The 27,367-nt window shown below is 56.4% G+C and overlaps 2 protein-coding genes across 3 annotated transcripts in view; one reads left to right on the top strand and one right to left on the bottom strand.

Annotated features, from left to right (window-relative positions):
* Positions 1-6,505, top strand: part of CBL (Cbl proto-oncogene) — a 37,018-nt gene extending 30,513 nt beyond the window's left edge. The window contains exon 16 of the mRNA XM_059488294.1: positions 2,141-6,505. Within this exon, the coding sequence (XP_059344277.1) occupies positions 2,141-2,421 (281 nt within the window). The 3' untranslated portion in view covers positions 2,422-6,505. The remainder of the gene's footprint in view (positions 1-2,140) is intronic.
* A 2,213-nt stretch (positions 6,506-8,718) lies between these two features.
* MCAM (melanoma cell adhesion molecule) lies at positions 8,719-19,516 on the bottom strand. Of its 2 annotated transcripts, XM_059488391.1 has the most exons (15): positions 19,324-19,516; positions 15,664-15,791; positions 15,346-15,559; positions 15,172-15,242; positions 15,008-15,095; positions 13,823-14,002; positions 13,615-13,742; positions 12,926-13,085; positions 12,714-12,835; positions 12,319-12,457; positions 11,663-11,784; positions 11,445-11,583; positions 10,658-10,802; positions 10,058-10,175; positions 8,719-9,455 (listed from the first exon to the last, which is right to left on the bottom strand). In XM_059488391.1, exons 1-15 carry the CDS (start codon positions 19,388-19,390, stop codon positions 9,426-9,428), a joined length of 1,851 nt encoding a protein of 616 aa, XP_059344374.1. In that variant the 5' UTR covers positions 19,391-19,516; the 3' UTR covers positions 8,719-9,425. The 2 variants fall into 2 exon arrangements, with proteins under 2 accessions (XP_059344374.1, XP_059344375.1); XM_059488392.1 differs by lacking the exon at positions 10,058-10,175.
* Positions 19,517-27,367: the final 7,851 nt, after the last annotated feature.

Raw genomic sequence — 27,367 nt, 5'->3', positions numbered from 1 at the left:
GATAGTGGAAGGTGTCCCTGCCCATGGCAGGGGGTGGAAGGATCTTTGAGGTCCCTTCCAACCCAGACCATTCAGGGATTGTGTCCCAAGTGGAAGAAGATGCAGGGCTGGCCTGGCAGGGTTTGTGGCACTGCCAGTGCCTGCAGATGGCACAAGAGTTTTGCACACAGCTCCTGATGCTCTCAGCTCCTCTGAGCAGGGACCAGTGGCTCAGCAAGGTCAGCTTTTTGTCCCTGGGGAATAGAGGACATGGTGTCCTTCTGGCTGCAAGGCACATTCTCTGAGGGAAAAACTAAAGCCTCGTGTCTCCCAGAGCCTTTCTGAATAATGATTGACTTATTCCCTGCTCAGCAGCTCTTAAGGAAGCTCTGAAACTCTTTTTGTTGGGAGTTTTCAGTCTGAATGTGCTGGTGATTTGCCAAGGAGGAGGCATGAGTTTCTTGTTCCTTCTGGAAGCAGAACCTCCTGTACCCAGAGCCCCTTCCCCCAGTGAGTCTTCTCTTTTCCTCTTCCCCATTCCACTTCCCTGACCTTCTTTAGCACAGAGAAGAGTTTCCTAGTGCAGAAAAGTTCGTTAGTTTTGCCCCACCTCCCCTTTTCACTTTTTAAATCTGTCCCTGTGTCTGTAGAATTTGGCTGAAAGGGATAAAAAAGAAACAGAGCAAGTCCCACCCCCCTCCCAGATGAAGTACTGAGTTTAATCATTGACACTCTGTTTCTACAGCCCTGAAATAACACTGCTGTTGTCCTGCTTTAGGGCTAGGAAAATGGAAAATGTGGAAAATGCTGATTGTTACTGCTGTGGGAAGCAAGGCAGTGGTGCAGGCAAGCCTGACTGCTGTGGGATTCATCTTGGCAGATTTATGCTCTCAGGAGCTGGACCCTGCAGTTTTAATTAATGATTTACCAAAATAACTGTCTTAGCAGTTGTCCTTTCAGACTGACCCATGGTCTCTGAAACTTGATCCAGCTCAAGCTGAAACAGCAATTCCAGAAGGCAGTCTGGGGCAGGGGAGGGGGCAGACCTTCTTCTCACATGTACAAAAAGCTTTTTATGTGTGAGAAACTTCAATTCTGAAGATGAGGGAGCTGGACTGAGCTGTGGTTGGTGAGGAAGCTTCAGGGAATCTGGTTCCCAAAGAGCCTTCTCTGTCTCTGGGCTTTTGGGGCAAGTTTTTCAGAAAGACCCCACAATGCTGCTGCTCTGAGCAAGCTACAATGCTCACTCTTAGAAAGGAATTGTGTGGACGTGATTTGTCTGTTGTACTCCAGTTCTCTGCCAGAAAACTCTGTGCAGTGCCCTGAGGACTTTTTCCAGGAGACAAATAAATCTTTCTTTAAGGTGATGTCAAACATCCATGTAGAAAAGTTTCCTGTGATTGGCAGAAAATGCTTTCTGCAATGATACAGGAGGTTAAAACTCAGAAATAGTCAGATGCTGGGTGAGCACATTAAACAATGTGTTTTTTCCTTGGAGAGTTTGGTGACTTGTTTGGTTTATTGGCTGTTGTTTCCTCTTCCCAGCAGTGCATGATGTGGCTGCAGGGCAGTGTCACATCAGAGTGACTCAGGGAAAAGCAGAACGGGCTGAGCTTTATTGATCTGCCATTAGGCAGGCAGAGCTTCAGCAGAGGAAGAGGAGAATATAATTCAGTTGCTGACCCTTCAGAGAGCATAATTCAGTTGCTGAAGCAATTGTGGTGGCTGAGTTGGGGCTGAGTTTGTGCACACAGAGATGAGGGAGCAGCCTCTGGACAGTTAAACCGGGAGTTCTGTCTGATTCTGGAAGGAAATGAGATGTCTGGTGCATTGAATATTCATTGTGTCATTTTTTCTGATTCCAAGGCTGATATCTGAGCTCTGCTTACACACATAGATCCTGTGCCATTTTTTATGTGGTTTTATCTTACTAAATGAGCCTGATGAGCCTTGCTAATTAAGCAAAACCTCCCCAGCTGTTTTTGCACCCAGGTGGGGAAGCTGAGCAGCTTGGGAAGGAGATAAAAGGGCTGGAGAAAGCAGCAGAGCTCAGTAACAGCTTTTTGAAGTGCCATTTATCCCCCTGCTGTCATCTCAGCTTCGTTCCAAGCAAACTTTCCACATCTCTCCGTTGAAGTGATGCACTTGTTTCTCCTGCCAGGTTTCTCAGACGGCTCCCAGGTCCCCGAGCGGCCGCCGAAGCCGCTGCCCCGGCGGATAAACTCGGAGCGCAAAGCCGGGAGCTGCCAGGCAGGAGGAGCCAGCAGCGGGGCCAGCTCCTCCCTGCACCTCTCCAGCGAGATCGAGAACCTCATGAGCCAAGGCTACTCATATCAGGACATTCAGAAAGCTCTGGTCATTGCACATAACAATATTGAGATGGCCAAGAATATTCTGCGGGAGTTCGTGTCCATCTCCTCCCCGGCGCACGTGGCCACATAGCACACGGGCACCTCCACACCTGAGCTGCTGTGGACCAACTGCCTGGGCAGCTGCTGCCCAGCTGTGCACCAAAGGGGAAGGGGGTTCCTTTAGAGACTTCGTGCTGAGGTCAGTCCTGCCTCTTGAAGAGAATCAGTTATCAGGTTTTCGTGGTTCCAGATTTCAAAGCAGTGCGATGGAGCGGAGCGGTGTTTTATACAGTGTATGTCTTGGAGTCCTTTACCCCTACCTCTTGTCTGAGAGAACAGATTTATTTCCAGGGTGTTGCTAGAGAAAGGTATCGTGACAAGGGATCCCCGAGCCCATGCCCTGGAGGCTGGGGGAGTTGTTTTGTGCTGTGAATTTTAAGTGGATGCTCAGAGAAACAAAGTCTCGAGGTCGGTGTGGTGTGTCCTGTGGTTCATGGTACTAGGTTTGGATCTGTTCGCTGCTGTGTGTCTGGCTCGGGCTTTTTAGAGAAGCTGAGAGGTCACTTTCTGCTGGGAATTTATAGGAGACCTTGGAAGGATCCTTTGATTGCTTCCTGTTGGCCGTGGTGTGTCCCTCTTGCCTGTAACAAGAGCAGTTATTGCTTCTGACTCCAGTCCTCCCTTGCTGCCTGGAGATAGCAGGATGAATTTCTGTCAGGGATTTTGATCCAGTTGATTTCTCTCTCGTGGGTGCTCTTGGACTGGCAGCACCAGATTCCAGCAGCTGGAGGAACTTGGTGTGGTTTTGAGGGGTGGGAGAGGGGAGAAAGAATTTAAGCAAGAGCAAAGAACTGGGGCTGCTGCTTCTCCTCTCTTAGCCTTGAGCGTTTTGTGCTTCAGTGCTCAAATTTGATTTGTGGCCCTGCTGAGCTGGAGCAGCCATCACTGGACACTCCCATTGCTCTTCCCTAGGAATGTTGCACCTGGTGAATAGGATGTTTTATTTATCTTCATTGCATGGTGGCTGTTGCAGACTAGTGGCCTTCACACACATTCTTCCAGAGAGCTTTTGCAGGAGCCATCGTCGTGCCGGGGTGTTTTGTGGAATTGGTAGATGCAGCTGATGTGTTTGTTGGAATTTCACCTGCTTTGCAGTCCCAGAAGTGCAGCAGTTCTCTGCATGGCTGTCCAAACAGCATGGGGGCTCTCCTTTCCATTTCCATTTCTCTAAAGTATTGCCAGGTCTGGTGTTAAAGCAGACCTGGGGAAAAAATTCTGTATTTGTGAAGTGATCACATGGTTTTAAAGGTCAGAACTCAGCTGTTGCATTGGAAAAACCTGACTTGCCTACTCAGCTACTTAACTCTGTTCTTATTAGAGGAGTGGATGGTTCCTTTGGAGAAGATTTAGATCCAGGAGGCACGGACAGATCACAGCCTGTCAGCCTGAGAGGCTCTTGGCCTTTGGAGCATGTCCAGCATTATTTGCACCTCCCTGAGGTCAGCAGAGGTCACTGGGCTAAGGGCTGCAGTGGAATATTGCTGGAGTGATTCTGGCACTGGGGTGCAGTCTGGCCTTTTGAGGAATCCAGGGGCTGGGCCAGATGGCTGCAGTGGCAGGGAGGCCTTCATGAGTGGTGTTAGCAGAGCAGAAAGTGGATTTTGATTCAAGCTGAGGTTTCTTTCTAGACCTAAAGCTTTCTGAATTGCTGCAGGGGCCTCCAGGCAGGCTGAGGTGTCTCTCTTTACTCCTCTCCTCTCTGTAGAGGAGAAAACACTCAGACAGCGTGGGGAGATCTCCTTCCATGCTCCCTGTCCCCACCTTTGGCTGGTTTGGGCTCAGGGCTGGCACTTGCCAGGTCTGGCATGGGCAGGGTGCCCTGCAGGGCTCGGGCACAGCCCTGGGCTCAGTGCCTGGGGGAGGAAGGAGGGGAGGAAGAGCTGCTCTTCCTCCTGTGCCCCCAGTGCAGCTGCCAGGGCTGCCAGCCCTGCTCCCTGTGGGATGTGTGTGCAGGGGCAAGGCCACCCTGGTGCTGCTGAGGCAGGAGAGGGGACAGCAGGGGACAGCCATGGCTGTTGTGTCACACTGGGCAGCCTGAGCAGCCACACAGTCCCTTGTCCTGCAGATCCAGGTGCAAACCCTTTGGTGAGGGGTTTATTTCCCTCTTTTCCACACTCCCACTGGGCTCTGTGTTGGTTTGGAGCCGTTGGGTGTCTGTCCTGCTGTGTGAGCTCAGTGTGACTCCTGCCATGGCTGAGCCAGGCTGACCCAGCCAGCTCCAAAGCCTTAACTCCTGTCCTGCCCAGTGTGTGTGGCACCAGTGATTCCCTGTGCCCTCCCAGCCCCTCAGGGCAGGCTGGCTGTAATTTCCATGAAATCCTGCTTGGCAGAGCTGATCCAGGCCTGTCTTTGGGGTCTATGTGCCAAGAGATGTTCCTGTGGGTGTTGTTCTGGGTGTTAGAGTTTAGAGAGAGCAATCTTTGTGGCATGTAGCGCTCATTTCTGTGCATGTGTCCTTTCTGTGCACTTGTTTATGTCTCAAACTGATTTAAGAAACTTAAGTCTTGCCTTTTCTTCCTTAGACACGTTAAGAATTTGCTGATTCCACTGAGGGCAGCAGAGTCCTGGCCATGTGTTGTGGCTGTGCTCTGCCAGCTCGATCCAGGCACTGCCCAGTGGATTTCTCTTGTTCTTTCTAAGCCCAAGATTGATTGCTCTTCTTTCCTTTCACCTCCCCATTCTTTATTCTTAAGAAAATTACCTTTCTGATGCTACTTTAAAAAGGAAAACCAACCCAAATGTCTAGTGCCTTTCTTAAGGGGATGCTGCGTGGCCAGGCTGGATCCGAGGATCCACCCCTGAGGGGAAACGAGCAGAGCTGGGCAAGCAGCACCAAACTGCTTTGGGAAGGGTGCAAAGAGGAGCAGGGCAATGCTCACTTGGACTCTGACACTGTGTTTTGTAGCATTTCAGCCGTGGAGCTTCCGTGTCTGGACTGGTGCTGTGCCAAGCTCGGGGCCAGGTCAGGATCGTGGGGTGGGGTCAAAAATGCTGAGGGTGTCGTGCAGCTGTCCCTAAAAGGAGTGGGGAACTCTCCCAAAAAGAGTGGGAAATACTCTCAAAAAGAGTGGGGAACACTCCCATAAAGAGTGGGGAACACTCCCAAAAGGAGGGGGAAACACTCTCAAAAAGAGTGAGGAACACTCCCAGAAGCGTGGGGAACACTCCCAAAGGAATGAACTCTCCCAGAAGAGTGGGGAACACTCCCAAAGGAGTGGGGAACACTCTCAGAGGAGTAGAGAACTCTCCCAAAAGGAGCAGAGGACACTCCCAAAGGAGTGGGGACACTCCCAGCAGGAGCTGTGAGAAGCTGGAGGTGCCCCCTGAGCAGTTCCCAGGTGATTTCCTGCATCCAGAGCCCATCAGGAATCCCAAATTTTCCCCATTTTTTGTGCATGTCCTTACCCCCAGCCCTCCCAGGGCCCAGCATGTGGCTCCTGCACCAGACTGGTGACATTTCTGGAGCTCATCCTGAGGCAGGCTCCTTGCTGTAAATGTGGTTTGATTGATTGGTTTGTTGGGGTTTTTGTTCGTTTTATTTTATTTTTTTTTTTCAGTTGAGCAAGAAAAAATGCAACTCCCAGGGCACCTTCTCAGAGGTGCCACTTTAAAGATTAGTGGGGAATAAGGACATTTATTTTTAAAGTTCCTCCTAGAAATCTTTTTTGTTTGAAATTCCCAGTGGAGGAAGAACTGCTGTTACTGTTGTTCTTCCTCATGGATGACAAATACCAATTTGTAAAATATCAGTGTTAAAAAATGTTGAGATTTTCACGAGATATTTTAAAAAAAAAAAGTATAATAGTGTCATTAATATAAAATTATAATAGCAGTATTTAATCCTTTCAGATCTGTAAAGAATAAGGAAAAACAGAAGGTAAATATTCTTACAGAGAGTAGCTGAGCTTTAAGGTTCACTTGGTTTAAAGTCCTCATTTTGTTTGCAGATGCATTGTTAATGTTTAGAGGTTATACTAATGTTATTTATTAATTGTTTCCATCCTTGTATGCTGCCCACTAAGAGCTTCTTTGTTTGGGATTTCATTCACCTGTGTCAGTAAGAAAGAAAACAAAACAAAGTTTTATTTTTAAATAAAATTTCCTTTGTTGTAGCAGATGGTGTGTTTGTGTTGTGGTGCTTCTGTAAATGCTGGAAAAAGAAAATTTTAGGATTTCAATCTCCTGGATCCTTTGCAGACTGACTCTGGAGTTATTTTATAATTATCACCACAATTATCTGGTAAATTCAAATTTATATTCTGGCCAGGAAAGATTTATATAAAGATTATAATAATTAAATATATTCTGAGAGATTCAATGAATGAAGGCTGTAACCATCAGGATGAAGAAGAACATGAAGTTACCACCCAGGAAGAGAATCCAAGGGAATGTTCTGCAGATTTTCAAGTTATTGCATGGAAATTATAGAAATAAAAAAATTGACATCTCACACAGTTCTAGAAATATATATATATGAATTACAATCCTAGAATAGGGTTATTAGAGAGTATTATTAATGAAAATAGGAAAATAATTATATATATTTGAATCCATTAATTGAATACTCATTGATATCTATTCATATCTATCAATATATGAATATTTTACACATAAAATTGATGCAATAAATCCGGGTTCTGCCACACTCCAACATTCCAGAGGGGCCCAGACATGGAACAAACAGGGACCCACTGGGCCAGGGGACAAAAGGGGACACTGAGGTCACAGGGGAACCCTCAGAGGGGTCGGGGAGGGTGACCTGGAAAAACTTGGGAAAAAAACCTCTCACAGAAGGCACCGAGGGCTGAAATGGGGGCAGTTGGGGTGAAATGAAGATATGAGGTTACTTGAAGTAATTTGAGTCTATATTTGGGGTTACTTGTGGTCATTGGGGTCAATTGAGGTCAAATTTGGGGTTACTTTAGGTCATTGGGGTCAATCGAGGTCAAATTTGGGGTTACTTCAGGTCATAGGGGTCATTTGAGGTCATAGGGGTTACTTTAGGTCATTTGACAATTTTTTGGTTTTCCAGGGGTTACTTTAGGTCATTTCAGACCCTACTCGGGGTTACTTTAGGTCATTTGAGGCCCTGATCGGGGTTACTTGAGGTCATTGGGGTCGTTTGAGGTCATGATCGGGGTTACTTGAGGTCATTGGGGTCGTTCGAGGTCATTTGAGGTCTTCATTGGGGTTACTTTAGGTCATAGGGGTTACTTTAGGTCATTTGAGTCCCCAATAATTATCAAGGGCTCAGATGAGGACACAGAAATTAATTCTTATTAATTCAAAGGAGAAGGGACAGTTTGGTGTCACCTTCATGTGCCCTCTGTCCTCTCAGGGTAGTTATTAGCTTTATTAATAATTTTTATTAATTACCAGTGTTAGTTTATTAGTGTTTATGACCATCTCCTGTATGCGTTAACATCTACAGTATTGGTATCAGCTATTAATTAAACGATCAATAAATTCTAACAGTAAATTTTATTGACAATATTATTTTTTAAGATCTAGTGGTATAATCACCTATTGCAGCCTAAAACTAAGATTATGTAATTTTAAAATTTTTGTTACTATATATTTATTATTACTTTATTTTTATTATTATAATTTTTGTTATTATATTTAAATTTATTGTTATTGTATTATAAATATAAATATATTTTTATAATTATTATAAATTTTTTATTTTAAATTTATTGTTATTTTATTATATTATAAATGTAAATATATTTTTATTATTATTAGAATTGAGAGATTTAGTAGCATTAATAGTAATTAGTGTATTATTAGCAGCCAGAGGGGCATAAATGGATCCTGTTGGAACCTCCATGGGATTGTGGAATGCCCTTCCCACCCTTCTGCCTGTGGGAACAAACTCCACCACTCAGCTTTGAATCCGTACTTTATTTTCACATATATATATAAAAAAAAAAAAAAACCTTACAAGTATCAGACAACCAAAATTAAAAAAAAAAAAAAAAAAAGAGAGAAATAAAACTCCTGGAAATGTACACACAATCCAACAAAAATATATATAAACCAAAGCTTTTGCTCGGACACCACGTGGAGCAGGCGGGGACAGGGCCCCTGTGTGGGGCAGGGGACGAAGCCGTGTGGGCAGCAGAGCTCAGGGGAGGGCACTGAGGGGCAGGAGGGGCTGAGCCCGCTGGGGTGAGGCAGGGGAGGTGCCACAGAACCACAGAAGCTCATGGAAGGTTCTTGCCCTTCTCCTCGTGGAGCCAGAGGTGGCAGTGAAGCACAGAGAGGAGTTTGACCTGGGGCTGGCAATGGCTGAGCACAAAAAACCCTGAGACGTCACTGGCTGGCCCTGTCCAATATTGAATTGAAACCTGCGGGAGCTCTGGCTCCTACAATGAACCAAATCCAGAGGGGAGAGAGAGCCCTGCCCTCGGGTCAGCGCAGCTCCAAACAGACACCCCCAAACCTTTCTGGAGATGGGCACCCCTTCCTTGCTCTGCCAGGGCCTCTCCTCCTGTGGGATCACAGCACCGCTGGGATAAACTGACCCAGGAACGCTTCGAAGACAAAGCCAAGCACTCAAACCCTCTCAGAAGCTGCAAACACCTCTCCAACACTCCCCCCTTCCACTCCCCTCTCCAACCTGCACCCACTACAGCCAAGGTGCCTCAGACATCCCAAAAACTGAATTTCACCAGCCTCTCTGAGCAAGGTCAGGGTAAAAAGAATGTGTCAAAACCTTCCCACAACGTGTACAGAACAGATTACCTGAAAGAGCCTCAAATCCTTCCACCAAGTAGGGATTAATGGGATAGAATTCTTCCTAATATTGCTGTGGCTTCTCTGGAGTAGTAAAGCGAGTCCAGCTTTGCTGCTAAGGCAACACCTGCGAGCCCAGGGCTGAGGTAGAGGCCAGGTGGCTCAGGGAGGTGTCCCCAGCATGGTGACACTCGCTGCTCTCTGGCCGTGCTCCCCAGGGGCTGGAGCAGGGGTGGGAGAAGGCAATCCAAGAGCAGGAAAGGTTGGAAGGAAGAAAGCACTTGGGAGGTTTCCTCTCTAGTTTCTCAGATCTATGTATTTCTCGCTCTTCATTCCGCCAGAAGAGAAAGGGAGAGGGGAAAACACAAAGTTAGGGAGGAACGCAAAGCCAACCCTCTGCTGCAGGGGGGCAGTGACACACACAGAGGGTGGGGACAGCTGGGGCACCCCAGGGTGGCAGCCAGCCCGAGGGGAGGGCAGTGTGAGCTGTGCAGAGCCAGGCAGGGGCTCCCTCCTGGCCCGAGGCAATAAAGCCACAGTGGGCTCAGCGGCTGCATTTGTGGTGCCCAGCAGTGACACTGAAAAGCTGCTCCATCCCAGGTGAGGGGCACTCACATGTCCCAAGAGACTCATCCCAAGATCTCTGGCTCAGAGGAATCACTCCTGCAGCCTCTGCTCTGACTTCTGGCCAGACATCTTTCTATTTTAGCTCCTTCTCCCCTGCGCAGCCTGGCTGTTGCTGCACGGAGGGGGCAGAGCCAAGCAGGGCACGGCTTTGTCACCGCCCAGAATTGTCCCCTCCCCTCCCTCCCACAGCCCCCCCGAGTGCTGCTGATGGATGATGGAGCCCGTGCAGGGTGGGCAGTGCCAGGGAGGGCAGCAAAGCTTTACCTGGTGCAGCCCTGGGGCGGTGCCGAGCTCAGTCCTACCTGGTCAGCTGCAGCTCTCCTCTCGCCGTTGGCGCCCTGCAGGAGCCCCGCCTCTTCGGGAAGTTTATCTGACTTAACTTCAACTACAATCTTGTCTTTACGGGCCTCTGGCTTTGTGCTAGGGGAGGGAGGTGACAATTTTTGAGACGCATTGGCGATACCCAGGAGGGCGCGTGGCTGGCCGAGGCCCGGGGCTCCATCTCAGGGGACCACAGCGCTGGGGTCAAAGAGACTCCAGCTCACAGAAAGCTTTGGGCTGCCCCAAAGAGACTCCAGCTCACAGAAAGCTTTGGGCTGCCCCAAAGAGACTCCAGCTCACAGAAAGCTTTGGGCTGTCCCAAAGAGACTCCAGCTCACAGAAAGCTTTGGGCTGTCCCAAAGAGACTCCAGCTCACAGAAAGCTTTGGGCTGTCCCAAAGGGGGCCCTTGGCTGCTCTACCACTCTGCTGTCTCCTCCCTGTGGGAAGCTGGAAAAGCTGCAGAGCCGCCCGGGCAGGGAGAGCTGGAGCGGTGAGATGGGATGGGATGGGATGGGAAGCATGAGTGATATCAGGCATCCCCCAGCCCCACAGGCCCCTGGGGACAGGTGGCAGTGCTTACATGTCCTGCTTCCCGGCACGGCCACACGGGATCTTGCCTTTCTTGTGCAGGAAGTAGATGACAGCGCCCAGCACAGCCACCACGAGGATGGCCACGATGATGGCCACGATGATCACCCCTTGGCTCTCTGCTGTTGACTTTTGGTCTAAACACAACAGGGAGAGGAAGAAATTAATGCCTGTTCCACCATGACACCCTCCAGGTTCCCTTCTGTGTTAGGAAAAGGCTCCTCCTCCCAAAGAAGCTCCAGTGCTTCCCCAGCTGCCTGCGGGATGCAGATTTCAGTACAGAAATGCTCTGCTGGGGCAGTTTCTGTAGGAATGCAGAAATTCTGCTCTGAGCTCACATGCCCCATGTGCCACAGGAGGGTGGATAACAGGAATTCCTGCAAGGCATCAGGCCAATCCACTCTGCTTCCTTGCCCAGCAGGTTTGGGCTGCAAGAAGCTGCACTTGGTGGCCTCGCTGAGGACAAGCAGGAGCTTTCCCTGCTGGGGACAGAGCCTCAGCCTCCTGCCTGGCTTGGCAGGGAGAGAAGCAGCAAGAGAAGCAGTGCAGAGCCAGCAGCCCAAGCTCCCTCCCCAGCCTAGAGGTGAGCATAACCCATGTCCTGATGGACACCGGCAGCAGACTGACCTTTCCTGACGGAACCATCTGGAAGAGCAGGAAGGGAGGGAAAGACACCGAGCTCAGCCCCCCCAGGGCAGACGGCACAGCCGGTGCCTGGACCAGGGGGGACTGACACTGCTGGGGGGGCTCTGGGACAGAGAGCAGGGCCTGACACTCACCCACCAGCAGCTGGATGTGCTCCTCACTGGACCCCAGCCTGTTGAACACGCGGCACATGGCTCCTGCCCGCAGCAGCTCGTGGCTCACTCGCACCGTCAGGTTGCTGGCGACGTGCTGGTTGTCCACGTACTCGTGGGCCTGGGCAGGGCAGGCAGGGCAGGGCTCAGTGCCTGGGCAGCCCCTGGGGCGTGCCAGGCTGGCCCCTCCCAGCTCTCACCGTGCCGTTGATGCTCCACTGGACGGTGGGCGGGGGGAAGGCGATGGCCTTGCACGTCAGGTTGATCACCTGGTCCTGGCGCACGTACAGCGGGGAGCTGATGGCCACGATGCGCGGCTTGTCTGGGGGCAGGCAGGGGACATCAGCACCCACAGCCCCCAGGGCACGGGTACAGGGCAGGCAGGGGTCACCCTGCACCCACAGCTCCCTGGGGATGGGTACAGGGCACCCACAGCTCCCAGGAGATGAGTACAGGGCACCCACAACTCCCAGGGGACAGGTACAGGGCACCCAGGGGTCACTCTGCACCCAGGGGTCACCCCGCACCCACAGCTCCCAGGGGATGGGTATAGGGTGGGCAGGGGTCACTCTGCACCCACAACTGTCAGGGAATGGGTGATGGGCACCCAGGGGACATCAGCACCCACAGCTCCCAGGGAAAGGGTACAGGGTGCCCAGGGGTCACTCTGCACCCACAGCTCACAGGAAAATGGGTGCTGGGCAGGGAGGGGGCACCCAGCATCCACAGCTCCCAGAGAATGGGTGCTGGAAACCCAGGGGTCACTCTGCACCCACAGCTCTCAATGGAATGGATGCTGGGCACCCAGGGGTCACCCTGCACCCAAGGGTCACCCTGCACCCAGGCCACATCTTACCCTCGACAGCCACAGACACTTTCTTGCTCTGCTCCAGCCCAGGCACGCTCGGGGCCATCACCTTGCAGCTGAAGGTGTTGGACTTTTCAAAGGTGACGTTCTTCACCAGGAGCTGGTTCCCTTCCACCAGCTTCTTGCCCTGTTGGGAGGGAATGTCCCCAGCAATGACCCTCTGTGCCCATGTCCCAAAACACGGTGAGGGACCCTGCAAGCACAGGAGCTCCCTGCAGTCCTGGCCAGGAGGTGACAATATTGGGGTGGACGATGCAGGTCCATGAAAGAGGGAATCCTCCCCCTGGCCTCTCAGGAGAGACAGAGCAAGATCCTGACTCTGCCTGATTAGCTGCAAAGCCCGGGCTGAGCCTGAGCCCGACAGGACTGGGATGTTAACTCACCTTGTCGTCCCTCCACTGGTATTTCAGGCCCACGGGGCTGTAGGCATCACAGCTCAGCATCACACTGTCCCCTTCACGAAGGGTGGAGGACGGCTCCATCTTCACATGGACCCCTTCAATGTCTGCGAGAGAGATGGAGAACAGGGCAGGGTGAGCAGGAGGGACAGAGCACCCACCACGAGGTCCACAGGGTCCATTCCCCTCTCTCTTACAGTTCACAACGAGATCCACGTCCTCCTCTATCTGTGACATGTCATCCAGGTCCAGGGACTGGCACCTGTACGTGCCATTGCTGGTTTTATTCACGTCGTGCAGCCTCAGGACGCCGCTGTCGGGCTCTGCCAGCGAGGTCACATCCTGCCACACACCCAGCTGCAGACAACGGGCACAAAGCAGAGTGTCACAGACATCTTTTATGAAAAATCTTTTCTTTAGGAGTTTTCCTCGTGAGAAGCTGGGAGGCCTCAGGAACAAAATGTAAATATTGATTATCTGCTGCTGTGGAATGCAACAGGTGCATCTGTGATTGGTCTCATGTGGTTGTTTCTAATTAATGGCCAATCACAGTCAGCTGGCTCAGACTGTCTGTCCAAGCCACAAGCCTTTGTTATTCATTCTTTTTCTATTCTTAGCCAGCCTTCTGATGAAATCTTCTATTCTTTCAGTATAATTTTAATATAATATATATCATAAAATAATAAATCAGCCTTCTGAAACATGGAGTCAAATCCTAGTCTCCTCCTTCATCCTCAGACCCCTGTGAACACGGTCACAGCAGAGTCCTTAATCCCACACAGGGCCCCTCCCAACCCAGCCACTGCATCCCCTCCCCAGGACCCTCTGGGCAGGGCACAAGGAGCAACCAGGAGATGTTTGGTGCCCTGGTCCCCTCCAGCCTCACGTTTTTCTTAAAGAAGCTGAAGACAGGTGGTGGGTTCCCATCAGCCTCGCAGACCAGCGTCACATTGTCCCCTTCCTTCACCAGCGTCGAGGACGGCATCACCTTCAGATTCAGGTTCTCGGAGGGGTCTGGGCGCAGGGACGGGCAGGGTCAGTGCCCAGCAGCCCCAGTGCAGGGCCCCAGCGCGGCCCCCCGGCCCCGGACTCACAGAAGACGTTGACCTGGACAGGCGGTGAGTCCAGGGCGCGCGGCTGGCCCCGCAGCAGGTAGTGCACGGAGCAGTGGTAGCGGGAGTGGCGGTCCTCGCGCGTGACGGGCGCCAGCAGCGTGCTGCTCACCGTGTACAGCCCGCTGGACTCGCGGATCACCGTCGACGGCATCACCACCTCTGCAGGTGACACGGGAGGAGGGCTTGTCATAGATGTGTTTCGTGAAAAATCATTTTTTGTTAGGGTTTTTTTCTCTTGGGAAGCTGAGGAGCTTCGGCTTCTCCGTGTTTTGTTGCTTTGGAATGTGATTTGGAGAATTGTTTACCCAGCATGTGAAATTGTTTTTACTTGATGAGCAATGACAGCCACTTGTGTCGAGGCTGTGAGCAGTCACAAGATTTTATTATTATTATATTTATTATTATTATGTCATATATATTTATATATTATATTTATATTATATTATATTATATTTATATTATATTATATTTTTATTATTCTTATATTTATTATTTTCTTTTCCTTGCTAGCTTTCTAATGAAATCTTTTATTTTATTCTTTTAGTATAGTCTTAATAGATCATTTTCTTTTAATATATATTTTATCTATATATATATCTTTTAGTATAGTCTTAATAGATCATTTTCTTTTAATATATATTTTATCTATATATATCTTCTAATCTATATATTAGAAGATATATATAGATAAAATATATATTACATATATATAAAATATATATATAATATATATAGTATATATATACGAAAATACATACTATATCTTTTAGTATAGTTGTAATAGATAATTTTCTTTTAATATGTCTTTTAATCTATATATATCACAATACAAATGGTGATTTTTAATTATATGTATATTATATATAATTATATATACATTATATATATTATTGTATATATGATTGTATCATATATATTTATATATGTAATTTATATATATATATATAAATATATATATAAAATTGTGATTTTTAATATATATATATTAAAAGAGATTTAAAATATCTTTATATATCACAAAATAATAAATCATAGAGTCAAGATTCTCATCTCTTCCCTCCTTCTAGGACCACCACCGCCCCATTGGCTCCCTGGGGTTCCCTGGCTGCCAGGCAGCCCCCAGCCCCTCTGCTGGCCTGGCTGCCCATCCCCATCCCCACTCACTGTTCTCCCCGGCGTGCAGCTGCTCCCCGTTCTTGTGCCACGTGATGTTGGGAGGTGGGAAGCTGTTTTTGCTCACACACCTGGCAATCTGTGGTGGCAGAGAGGGCCGTGAGCACAGGGCAGGGCTGGCAGGCAGCCTCGCCGTCCCCTGTGTGTGTCCTCACCTCTGGGATGTCACTGCTGTGCACAGAGATGCCTCCTGCATAGGGCTTAATCTCGGGGGTCGTGGGGAGCTCTGGAAAGAGAACCCCACGCACGTTAGGAGGGATGGGTTGGGTTAGGGTTGGGGTGGGATCCCCGCCAGCCCCCAGAGCAGCTGCCCAGGGGGAGTCACTCACTGTAGACGCTGAGCTCGGTGCTGTTCTCGCCCATGCCGTAGCTGCCAGCTCCAACCTGGCACATGAAGACCTTGGGGTCCTGCAGGGTCACCTCGCTGATGGACAGGGCCTTGTCCTCCCCCAGTGACAGACGCTTCCTGTAGTCGGTGTCGTCCTCCAGGATGCCGTTGGCCGTGATGTGGTACAGCCTCACCTGCCTGTTGCTGCGATCCACCTGCAAGGTGAGGGGCAGAGCTGGGCTGGGGGCCCTGCAGGAAGCCCTGGGCTGGTTGCCCCCCAGCCCAGCACCCAGAGCTGCTGTCCCAGGCCAGCACTCACGTAGAACCAGTCGATGTAGGTGTAGGAGGCATTCTCAGGGATGTAGAAGTTGCACTCGATGCTGGCTGTGCCCCCCAGCTCCACTTCCACCTCAGGCGGCATGGAGATCTCCAGCTTGCTGGCTGCAGCTGTGGGACAGAATTCGCTCTTAGGGGCAGGAAGAATGGGGAATAATGGGCTGTCCAAGCACAGCCTGTCCCCATCTCCATCCCCCAAAATATCTGTGCCTTGTGCTCTGCACATTGTGTCCCTGCCCAGCAGGAGTGACAGCCAGGATCTCACTGCCTTCAGCATCCACAGGGAGCCCTTGTGCTCAGGCCAGCGATCCTGTACCCAAAGGGGGGACATGGCATGTCGTGCCCCCACCAGCTGTGTCCCCAGGGCACCGTTGGGAGGCAGCATGTCCCCAGCCACCACAGCCTTGGCACTCCCAGGTCCCTCCACAAGCTCGGACCCTGCTGCCCCAGCAGTGGAAGCATCCATGCCTGCAGCACTGCCAAGGCTTCCCCTGGCTGCTGCTCTGCCCACCCACGGCACGGGGCCCATCCCTGCACCCCACCTTCCTCCCTGCCCAGCCGCCCACAGCAGTAATGGAGCTGCTGGCCCTGCTCCAGGGAGGATGGGAAGGTAATGGCTATTGATCCAGGACAGGGCACGGAGCAGCTGCCCAAGGGGTTGGGCACAGCAGAGACCAGGGCGGCACAGCAGCAAGGCTGGGAGCATCACTGCCGCCATCCCTGCCAAAGCAAAGGGGGTTCTGCACGCCCTGGGCTGGCACACAGCCCTGCAGAGGGGACAACAGCCTGTCCCCAAGCAACAGAGCCAGCCCAGGTACGGGAGCTGGGGACAAGTGGCTTGGAGGAAGCAGCTGTGTCAACATCTCCCTTGATATCGCCCGCTCCGCAACAACCACCATGGGGAGACTTCAAAGGGCAGCGCCGTGCCCACAAAATGCTCTTTGTTTGCACTGGGTACGTGGTGGCACAAAGCCAAAACCCAGCCAGGAGCCCTCCTGCCACAGCAAAGGCCCCGACACGCAGGACCAGCCCCTCAGAACTCCCAACAGCCAGGGCTTGGCCCTCGCCCATCCCCTCAGCGTAGCGCAGCTGGCACAGGGAGATGGGCAAATCACAGCACGGCAAAGAAGGTGCTGGAAAAACAGGTGAAAGTCCCAGAGATAAGCACGCAGCAGGGACAGGAAACTGGCTGAGAGTACAAAGATAAAGACAACTTTGCACAGGAGGAACTGCCCGCCTGCACAGCCAGAACCTGGCTGCCTGCTGCAGGAGGGCACCTGCACAACTGGCAAGCCTGGGGCTGGGGTGTGCCCTCCCCTGTGCCCTGGCACTCGGGATTGCCGGCAGCCCGGCCAGACTTTGCCTCTCCATCATTTTCAGAGCTCGAGCAAGGGCCCCAGGCAGAGGCAGCCCCTGGAGAGCAGCCGGCCCTCCCCCTGACCCGCTCGGCATGAGAGCCCTCAACCAGGCAGCGAGCAACCGAAACCATGAGCTCACAGCTGGAGAATGGCTGGCATCCGGGGCTGGCATGAGGATCGCAGCTCTCCCAGCCATCCACTGCCCTTGAGGAGGCTGACACGGGCTCTGCAGCCCCCACCCCGCATGGAAAGAGGGCTCACTGCTCCCCACCTCCTCCGGGACAGGCTGGAAGAGGGACACAAGGGGACACTCACAAGGTCCCCCACAAGCCTGGCGACACAAGGCTCGCTTCTACGGCTCCAAGACCTTTTGCTATGTGCGTGGGCAGGCTAAAGAGGCGCTGGGCACAGCCAGCCTGGCACAGCAGGCTCTGAGGACTTGGCCATCCTCCCTTGTGCCCGGCACAGCTGCAGGTTCGGCGCTGGAACCTGGGCACATCCATCAGCCACGCGTGGAGCAGCCCAGCTGCAGCACCGAGCCCCATCCAGCCCAAGTGCCTGGCACGGCTCCAGCCGGAGACCTCGGGATGTGGAGCGGCGTCTGCAGGGAGCGAGCGGGGAAGGAGGAAGGAGAGCCCCCGTGCCTTTTCCATCTGGCTGGCGGACAGCCGGCCGGCAGCCAGGGCTCCGCAAGAACAAAGATTTGCTTTTAGAGCAGGGGAAGGGGGTGGGGAGCAGCAGAGTCCCTCGCCAGCCTCCTGCAGAGCCGAGGTGTGCGGCGAGAAGGCGAGAAGTGCGGCTGCACAGAGCCCCCGGCCCGGAGCAGAGGCACCGCAGGGCTCTGGAGCCGCACATGGCATGCCTGAGCTTTCCGTGGGTTTGCGTTCCCCTCTCAGGGAAACCAGCTGCGGCCAGATCCCGCCTGCTGCCGGCACAGCCACACACGCTACCCCTCCTATTCTGCACAGATCCACCAGCCGAGGTGCCCCAAAACAGCATCACCCGTGCCCTGTGTTCTTCACAGAGAGAAGAAATAGGGTGCAGAGCCCCAGCCCCGCAGGAAGCAGCACCACCAGCAGTGCCCGACACCTCCTGACACCAGCAGCCTCCGCCCAGCCCGGGATGGGGACGAACCAGGGCTCTGCTGCGGCCGGGACCAGCGCCTGGCACCCCAAACCAACCCCACCACCCTGTCAGGACCTGTCATGTGCAGCAGGAGAGGCAAAACTCTCAACGCCACCCCGCAGAGGGGTGACAGCACACAGACACCTCTCTAACAGCCACACCGCGGGGCACAAAGGGATGGGGCGACCCAGGCAGCCCCGGGGTGGGCTCAGCCCCCCGATCCAGCAGCGCAGGCTGGCCTGGGAATGTCTTGGCCGTGGCCCCTTGTGCTTCTGGGAAGCATCAAGCCTTTCACGTGTCTGGGCTTCCAAATGCACCGAGGCCGCCAACCATTGAGAGACTCCTGGCTCGGCGCACGGGCTGTGGGAAGGGGATCCCGGCACGGGACGGGGGTGGGAGCAGCCCGCTCCAGACCCCGCTCTGAGCCTGATTTGGGTCCAACACCTCGGCCTGGGCAGGTTCCCAGCGCCGGGGCCACCTCCGCTTAGCCGGGCCGGGAGCCCCAGCGCACCGGGAGCGCTCCCGGCGAGGGGAGGGCGGGATGCGCGGAGCGGGGCAGGGCAGGAAGCGCAGCCACCCCCCGAGGGTGAAAATGGACTGGAAAGTGGATAAAAAAAGAAAGCGCGAAAAAAGCCAAGAGAAACACAGCGCTCAGGGGAAAACTCCTTAGAAGGAAAGGGGTGGATGCTTCCTAACAACAAGCAGCTCACCCCGGTGCGCGCTGAACGCACGTGGGTCACCCCTCAACCTGCGCTGCCATGGGGGGGCTGCAGAGGGGCCCCCAAAGCGGGACGGGGCACGCAGACCCGCCCCACCGCGGATCGCGGGGCCGTCCGGGCGGAACACACGCTGGGAAGGGCCGATCCCACCTGGGCTGCCCCGACCCCGCGATCCGAGCATTCCCGGAGCCGCGCCAGGCGCCGCCCGAGGGGCGCAGCGCTCCCGGCGCCGGCCCCGCCGCGGCTCCGCGGGGACACCGCTCCGGCCGCCACCTCGGGAGCTGCACAGCGGCAAATGCAGCCCCGCTGCAGCCCGGTGTCCCGCGGGGCGGGGGACAGCCCCGCCAGCGCTCCGCGGGACCCCGGGGCGCTCCGCAGGTGCGCGCCCCGCCCGCCCCGCACCCGGCCCCGCAGCGCCCGGCCCTTCCCGCAGCCACTCACCGCAGCAGAGCAGGAGGCAGCAGCCCCAGCCCAGGGCGAGCCCCGCCGGCCGCCGCCCCCCAGCCATGCCCGCCGCCGGCAGCCCGAGACTGAGCGGGGCCGCGGGCTGACGTCAGGCGGAGGAGGAGGAGGTGGAGAGGAGGAGGAGGAAGGAGCGGTGCCTGCCCACCGCCCGCAGCCACTTATCACCCCCAGCAGCAGCCGGGAGGGCGCCGTCGCCGCCCAGCCCCGCAGAGCGGTGTCCGGCCCCGCACGGCGGCGGGCAGAGCTCAGTCCGGCCCCCGGCACGGCCCGGCACGGCACGGCACGGCCCGGCACGGCCCCCGCCCCAGCTCCGCCCGCGGGGCTCGCAGAGCTGCCAGCTCCTGCCTGTCCGGGCGTGCACGGGCTGAGGCAGGCAGACAGCCGGGCGCTGGAGGAGGAATCGCTCACAGACCCAGAGAAGGGGGCCGAGGCGTGGGATGCGTTGTTCAGAGTATTTGGGGAATGCCGGCGGCGCGACAGTCCCTGAGTGCAATGTGCAGGTAGCAGTGGCGATAATCACAAGTGACCTACTGCCCTGCCCAGCCCCACAGTGCCCTAGAGCCCGGCACAGCCGGGGGATCACCTTTGAACCCACGCCAAACAAGCACAGACTCAAAACGGGCCGGCAGAACACCCTTTGTCATTGTCCGGGCTGCAAAGGACACCTGGGGGAGTTTGGGCTGGGGCGGAGCACGCTCGTGTCCAGCGGGTCCCCAGGGTCTGCAGGGTTGTCACCCCAGCCCTGCTGGGCCTCGGTGTCCCCCAGCCCCGCCGGGAGCCCCGCGCTCTCCCCGAGGCGGGGCCCCCGGGCACCGCAGCCATCCGAGCCCCCGCGCAGCTGCTGCTGAATGGGGCGGCTGTGCAGAGGCTGCTCCCGCCGTGGCCGGGGCAGCAGCCTGGCCTGGGGCCGGCCCGGGGGCGGGGGACTCGCCGAGCTGCACAAGGCTCCCATTATCCAGGGGTAATCACCCAGCCCGGCCCCTGCGGCAGAGCGGGAGGAGCACAACAAACCCCGCCAGGTGCTGCGAGTTGCCCGCAGGCAGCGACACAGCGCACCCGGCCCCAGCGCCCCTGCGCTGTCACAGCCTGGCCCCGTGCCTCAGTTTCCCCGGGTCAATCAGAGCCAGAGGGACTATTGGAGGACAAAGATTTTCCTCACCCTCAAGGCCGTTTCGCCTCCCCATTCACAGGACAGCCGAAACTCGCTGATTCAGATTCCTCACACACGGGGACAGACCCAGGGCAGTGACAGTGCCCTCCTCCTGCTCCCAGCCCGGACGCTCTGAACTTTTGCACATCCTTTTCTCTCCTCCATTTGCTGTCCCTGCAGCATCCCTGTCCCCCTGCAGCAGGGGCTGCATCCCTCCGACCCTCCCTGAGCCTCTCCGGGGCTGGGCTGCAGGTTCCCTTGAGGCACAGCTGGGCTGCAGGTTCTCCCGAGGCACAGCATTCCTCCTGGGAATGCCCAGGCACCTCTCCCACTGCCCTGAGCCCCCTGTGCTGGCCCCTGGTGCCATGCAGCGGCCCTTCCCTTGCCCTCCTCCTCCTCCTCCTCTGCATGGCTGACCAGCACGCCCCCCCCCCCCCCCCCCCCAAGACTTTCCCAGCCAAACACACTCAGTGATTCATCGGAAATGATTAAGTTTTTTCCCCAGGAGATCAGTTGCTTAAAATGGCAATGCTGGGCAGCGATAAGGCTGAGAGCCCTCGAGCTGCTGCTGGACAGGGGAGGCCTCCTCCCTTTGCTGGGAAGAACAAGTGCAAGGCAGCTGTGCCATCATCCACAGGATGCTCAGGAGCTGCTCTCCCACCTCACAGCCTCAATTTTGGGATGCTGTCGCTCCTCATGGCAGGAGCTCCCTGTTTGTGGCGGGGAAATCCACCCTGAGTGTGTACCCCAAGCTCAGGGACTCCCTGACAATGTTCTGACTCTCTCCCTCCCTCCAAAGGGCAGGATGCAGCACCGGAGGAGCCTCAGGCTCTGCTCTCCTTGGAGCAGGGAAAGGGATTTTCCACTTGGCACAAAACACCCCTGAAATGCCACCCCTGAAATGAAGGAAGGAGGCCCACGGGAAAGCATCCACCAAAGTCAAACAAACAAAGCGGGAGAGCTCGGCTGACACGCCCCTGGTGCATTTTGTTCTGGGTATAACTTTTATTCCGCGTTAAAAATAAAGCAGAACGTTGCTAAGAAAACCTCTGCAGAAAATTCCCAGCAGTTGGAAAGGGCACTGCCACTCCCTGGGGACAACAGGCTGGGGAGCGTGCCACCCAAAACAGGCAGGGAGCCCCCTGCTCTAGTGCACGGCTCTGCCTCCAGAAAGTGGAAAGTCCTTTCCACTTTGAAGGAAACTCGACCTTTTCCCCCTAATAAATGAATAATTCCGGGGAAGAGGGGCAGGATTGGAAACCAAGGCATGCACAGATGGCATGAAATCAGCCTGCCACGCTGTGTGTGGCACCCGGCGGGCTCGGGGACGCTGCGTGGGGAGCGTGGCAGGCTGGCCACCTCCACTCCCCTCCCTGCTGCCTGATCTCACGCCTCCTTGTTTATCTGCTGCCTTAATGGATTTGGCTGCAGTCCCCGCTCCCAGCGACGCACACACACCGTGCGGGAGGCTCCTGTGTGGCGGTCCCATGCACACAGCTGGGGAGGGGAGCCCGGGAGCAGAGCTCTGGCCCCGCCTGAGGCACAGAGCGGCTCCCACAGCTCCCACTCCCTGGCACTGCAGGGATTTTGGTGCCCCCACAGCTCCCAGCACTCTCCCCCTCCATCCCTCCTGCCACCCCTCACATGAGGCCGTGCCCAGGCAGGCAGTTCTGCCCCTGGCAGAGGTGAGGCTTTGCCAGGCCCTGGCACAGCTGCTGGAAATGTGGGATGCACACACCACAGCTCTTCCCCCACCTTTTCCTGCCCTGCCAGACAGATCCCCGCCGATGTGGGGACTTTGGGACGCTGCCAGAGGGAGCTGGCCCAGCGTGGGCTGTGCCTGTGCCTGTCCTGACCTGCAGCTCGTGTGTCCCAGGTGGGACGGGGGCCCTGTGCCTTCCCTGAGCCCTGCAGCCAAGCCCAGAGGGGCTGGGGTGGGCTCTGGGGGGTGCTTGGGGTGCTCTGTGCCAGCTGCCCCAGTGAACTCTCAGCAGTGCCCTTGGGCTGGGGGCTGGCCCAGCTCTGATGCCCATGGTCTTGGTGTGGCTCTGGTGCCCATGAGCTGGCCCTGGTGCCCATGAGCTCACTCTGGTGCCCATGAGCTGGCCCTGGTGCCAATGGGCTGGGGGCTGGTTCTGGTGCCCATGCGTTGGGGGCTCTGGTGCCCATGAGCTCACTCTGGCACCCATGGGCTGGGGGCTGTCCCAGCTGCTTGCAGGTCTCTGGGGTGGATGCAGGGCAGCTGTGCAGAGTGGAAGCCTCTGGCTGTGTCCAGCCAGGCCTGCACCTCCTCACACAACACCGTCAGAGCTGCCAGGGGCCCTGTCCCTGGGGAAGGGATGGGATTCAGGCCAGCTCTGAGTGTTCCCACACCACCCAGCAGCTCCAGCTGCTCCCCTCGCCCTCAGGGCACCTCCTGCCAGTCCCTGCTGCTGCATTTTGGGGGGCTCTGGGGCTTACACAGGGCTTTGCACTCTGAGGTGAGTACAGGAACCCTCCTGGGCTGCCCAGCCTTTGGTTCTCTGCTTCCTGAGGTCACTTTGGGGTACTCCTGCCCTGTCTGTGTTCACCTCAGAGCCCTCTTGGAGTTGTGTGTCCTCCTCAGCTGGAGGAAAATGCCTCCTTCCAGCCCCTTCCTCCTGGGCTTGGCTCCCAGCGGCTCCTTTGTGTCTCCTCTCTCCTTCCTCTCTCTTGTGCAGGGCCTTTCTGAGGGGATTATTAACCATGGCTACGGGGCCTTTGTTCAGGAGGGGCTGGAGGGGAGCCTGGAGGAGCCGGGAGGGTGGAGAGAGGAAGGACAGGAGCGGAAGGGGGGAAGGAAGGTGGGGTGGGGAAGGGGGGGGAAAGGAAGGTGACATCTGGATGTCTGTCACAAAGGAGAGCGATTTTTGGAGCAGCTGTGCGGGGGTGGCCGGGGCCCAGCGGATGCAGAGCGGTGGCAAAGCCCCAAAAAGGAGCTGGGCTGGCAAGGGTCACCCAGGCCAGGGCACGGAGCTCAAAATCCTGCCCTGGGGACGGTGCTGCCGCTGGCAGAGGACACAGGCAGCACCCCAGGGCTCCAGAGCTGTGGTTTGTGGCTCACAGGGGTGGCAGGGAAGGCTGTGTCCTGGCTCCTGAACCCCATCCCATCACTCCATCCCTTGTGCAAACTCCCTCTCCAGCTCTCCTGGAGCTCCTCTAGGCACTGCAAGGGGCTCCAAGGTCTCCTCCTGCTTCTCTTCCCCAAGCTGGACACCCCCAGCTCTCCCAGGCTGTCTGCAGAGCAGAGCTGCTGCATCCCCTGAGCATCTCTGTGCCGTCCCCTGGGACTGGTGGGACAAGGGGGAACGTCTCCCTCCCTGCACGCAGCTCCCTCCCTCCCTGCCCTGGAGCTGCGTGCAGGGTGGATGGACAAGGACAGCTGGAGCACGCCTGGCAGAACCTTATCCAGCTGAGAGCCATGCCAAGGAAGGCACGGGGAGAAGGAGCGCTCTGCTCCTCCCAGGGCTGTCACTGGATGGACATCCCGGGGCTGCAGGAGCCCCGGGCACAGAGCAGGTGCAGCCCTGGGACAGGGTGTGACAGCCACGTCCTGCCCCGCCTCACACCCGGGCTGGTCACGTCCCTGTCCCAGCCTGGGAGCGCTGCAGGCACGGAGAAAGGGGCAGGATTTGGGGATGGGCTCGGATGGGGCGGCCGGGGGAAGCCAGGAGTTATTTATAATCCGTTCTTTTCCTTGGGAGCACTTCCGAGTGCATCTCCCCCAGCGGCGGCCGGAAAATGGCTCCATTGTGCTGGCTCTGCCGGGACAGGGCTGGGCACTGCCCACACAATGGGGCTGAGATGGGTACAGGGATGGGTGGGCACTCACCCACACAATGGGGCTGAGATGGGTACAGGGATGGGTGGGCACTCACCCACACAATGGGGAAGAGATGGGTACAGGGATGGGTGGGCACTCACCCACACAATGGGGCCGAGATAGGTACAGGGATGGGCACTCACCCGGGGCTTGGCACTGCCCACACAATGGGGCAGAGATGGGTCCAGAGCTGGGCACACAATGGAGCAGAGATGGGTCCAGGGTTGGGAACTCATACAACGGGGCTGAGATGGGTCCAGGGCTGGGCACTCGCACAATGGGGCAGACCATGGGTCCAGGGCTGGGCACAAAATGGGGCAGATGATGGGCCCAGGGCTGGGCACTGCCCACACAATGGGGCAGATGATGGGCCCAGGGCTGGGCACTCACCCACACAATGGGGCAGATGATGGGCCCAGGGCTGGGCACTCACCCACACAATGGGGCAGATGATGGGCCCAGGGCTGTGGGGTCCGCCATGGGCTGCCCAGGGCACAATGAGTGGTCCTCTCCACGCTCATCCAGCCCTTGCCAAGCCGCGGCTGCCCAGGGGAGCGGCCAGGAGGAACAGCCCTGCCCTGTGCTCCCTCTCACCCGGCTTTTCTGGCTCCCTGCTGCCGAGGAAGGGAGGAGCAGCCGGCATGGGGACGCAGCATCACTCCCTGGGCCTGCCTGCAGGGATCTCTTCCTCTGGCTGTGTCTGCAGGGCTCCCCCGGGATGGTTCATTAGGATCATCTGAAAGAAAAAAAAGATCATTTCTCTCTAATTAGAGAGATTAGCCCCAGGCTAAAGGCCCACCTTTGGGGAGCCCCTCTTGCAGGGGATCCCTTTGGAGGCCTTTGGGAAGGTTCCCTGTGGAGAGGGGTGGGGAAGCTGGGGGCTGACTGGGACAAGGCAGCACGCAGGGCACAGCCCCACCAGGGCCCTGGGGAGCCGTGGGGCTGGGCTGGCCAGGGAGGAATTCCTTCTTGCACGACTTTCCCATGGAAGAGGACTTGTCTTTCCCAGGGCTGTCTGGCCGGGCTCCAGGAGGAGATAGATGTCCCAGCTCCCATCCAGAGCCCTCCAGGAACACGGCGAGATCCTGCTCGGGTGAGCAGTGTGATGGCAGCTGTGGCTGCTGGGGACAGGGCTGGGCTCCCTCCCTGCAGCTCCAGCTCCTTCCTGAGGGCTCTCCCCAGCAGCCCCGGGTGTTCCCTGTCCGCAGGGTGCGGAGGATCCTTCAGCTGCCCCTCCAAGGCCGGAGGAAGAGCGAGTCACAGCGTGCTGGAGCGCAGCCCGAGCAGGGCCGGGGGATTTTCCGGAGCGGATGCGGCGCAATGAGCCATTGTTCCTGCCCGGGCTGGACAGGGCTGGGCAGGGCCGGCCTGGGGGCAGCCGGGGTGAGGCAGGGCCCAGCAGGACCGTGCTGCCTGCCCCGGGCACTGGGGGCTGCCACACGCCCTGAGATCTGCAGGGCAGGGCACCCCGGGCATGGTGCCCGCTGCTCAGGCAGCTGGGAGCACACTGGGAGCACACTGGGAGAACACTGGGAGCACACTGGGAGAACACTGGGAGCACACTGGGAACACACTGGGAACACTGGGAGAACACTGGGAGCACACTGGGAACACTGGGAGCACACTGGGAGAACACTGGGAACACACTGGGAGAACACTGGGAGCACACTGGGAACACACTGGGAACACTGGGAGAACACTGGGAGCACACTGGGAACACTGGGAGCACACTGGGAGAACACTGGGAGCACACTGGGAGAACACTGGGAGCACACTGGGAGTGCTGGGAGCACACTGGGAACACTGGGAACACTGGGAGAACACTGGGAGAACACTGGGAACACTGGGAGAACACTGGGAGCACACTGGGAGCACACTGGGAGCACACTGGGAGAACACTGGGAGCACACTGGGAGTGCTGGGAGCACACTGGGAGAACACTGGGAGCACTGGGAGCACACTGGGAGCACTGGTGTGACGCCAGCAGGACCCACACTCCAGAAATCCCCTCGGGATGTGCCCAAGGACCAAGGGAGGCAGAGCAAGACACTGGGGCTGGGGAATCCCCCCAGGCTCCAGAGAACCCCTCAGCCCTGGCACCCGCAGTCCTGGAGCTGCTCCCTGCCTCCCTCTGCTTCCAGATTTATCCAGAAGGGCTCTGGGTGAGGGCTGAGGCGTTCCCTTGCTGCAGATTTTCTGGAATGCGGGGTGAGCTCAGCTCGGTGATGGAGCCGTGATGCAGCAGGCCTGGGGCCCGGCTCGGTGCCAGCCCCGGGGCAGGGCTGCGGGAGCCGCACTCGTGCCGGGCTCTGCCCCCTCAGGGTGGGCTCGGGGCGTCCCCGATGGCAGCAAAGTCCGTGCCAGTGAGGATGAGGAGGGGAGGGGACTCACAAGGGGGGTACACACGTGTGCTGCCCGCAGTTCCACAGCTGGGAGTGCACCCCAGACCTCCAGCGAGCGCATCAACAGCTGGGGACTGTCCTTGTGAGGAGGGGTCCCACCCCAGCCTGGCCGCCGGGCACCTCGGTGGGAGCTCTGTGCCCCCGCAGAGCCCCGTGAAGGGTTTCCATCTGCTCCACTCAGAGCCCCGTGAAGGGTTTCCATCCAAAGTTTCCCCACTCTGCTCCAGCCGAGTCACTGTCCCAGCCTGCGCTGCCACCAGGTGTCCCAGCCCCCTGTGCCTCTCTCCTGCAGGTCTGGACATCCCACCGGGATGGGAGCGGGCAGAGCTCCCCTGCACCCCTCGGATCAGCCCTGCCATGGAGCCACGAGCCCTGAGCGCTGCAGCCCCCGGCCCTGGTGGGAGCCCACCGGGGTGCCCCGGGCACGGCAGGAGCGGGGAGGGCGAGGCAGGTGCACAGCCGGGGGCAGGGAACGAGCGGAGCACGCCCAGCCCTTGGCTCGGCTCTCCTTTCCCTTCTCCTGTTTGGGAAAGCGATGAGAAACCCAAACATTACCATAAATGCTGAAAGCATCCTGACTCCGTCACTGGCGGGCGCTCCCTGGGGATGCGGCAGCGCTGCCTCGGA

Source organism: Ammospiza nelsoni, chromosome 24 (genome assembly GCF_027579445.1).
Source record: "Ammospiza nelsoni isolate bAmmNel1 chromosome 24, bAmmNel1.pri, whole genome shotgun sequence".
In the NCBI taxonomy this organism is placed as follows: domain Eukaryota; kingdom Metazoa; phylum Chordata; class Aves; order Passeriformes; family Passerellidae; genus Ammospiza; species Ammospiza nelsoni.
The sequence above is the reverse complement of the archived record's forward strand: the minus strand, read 5'-3'. Positions and strand labels throughout refer to the sequence as shown.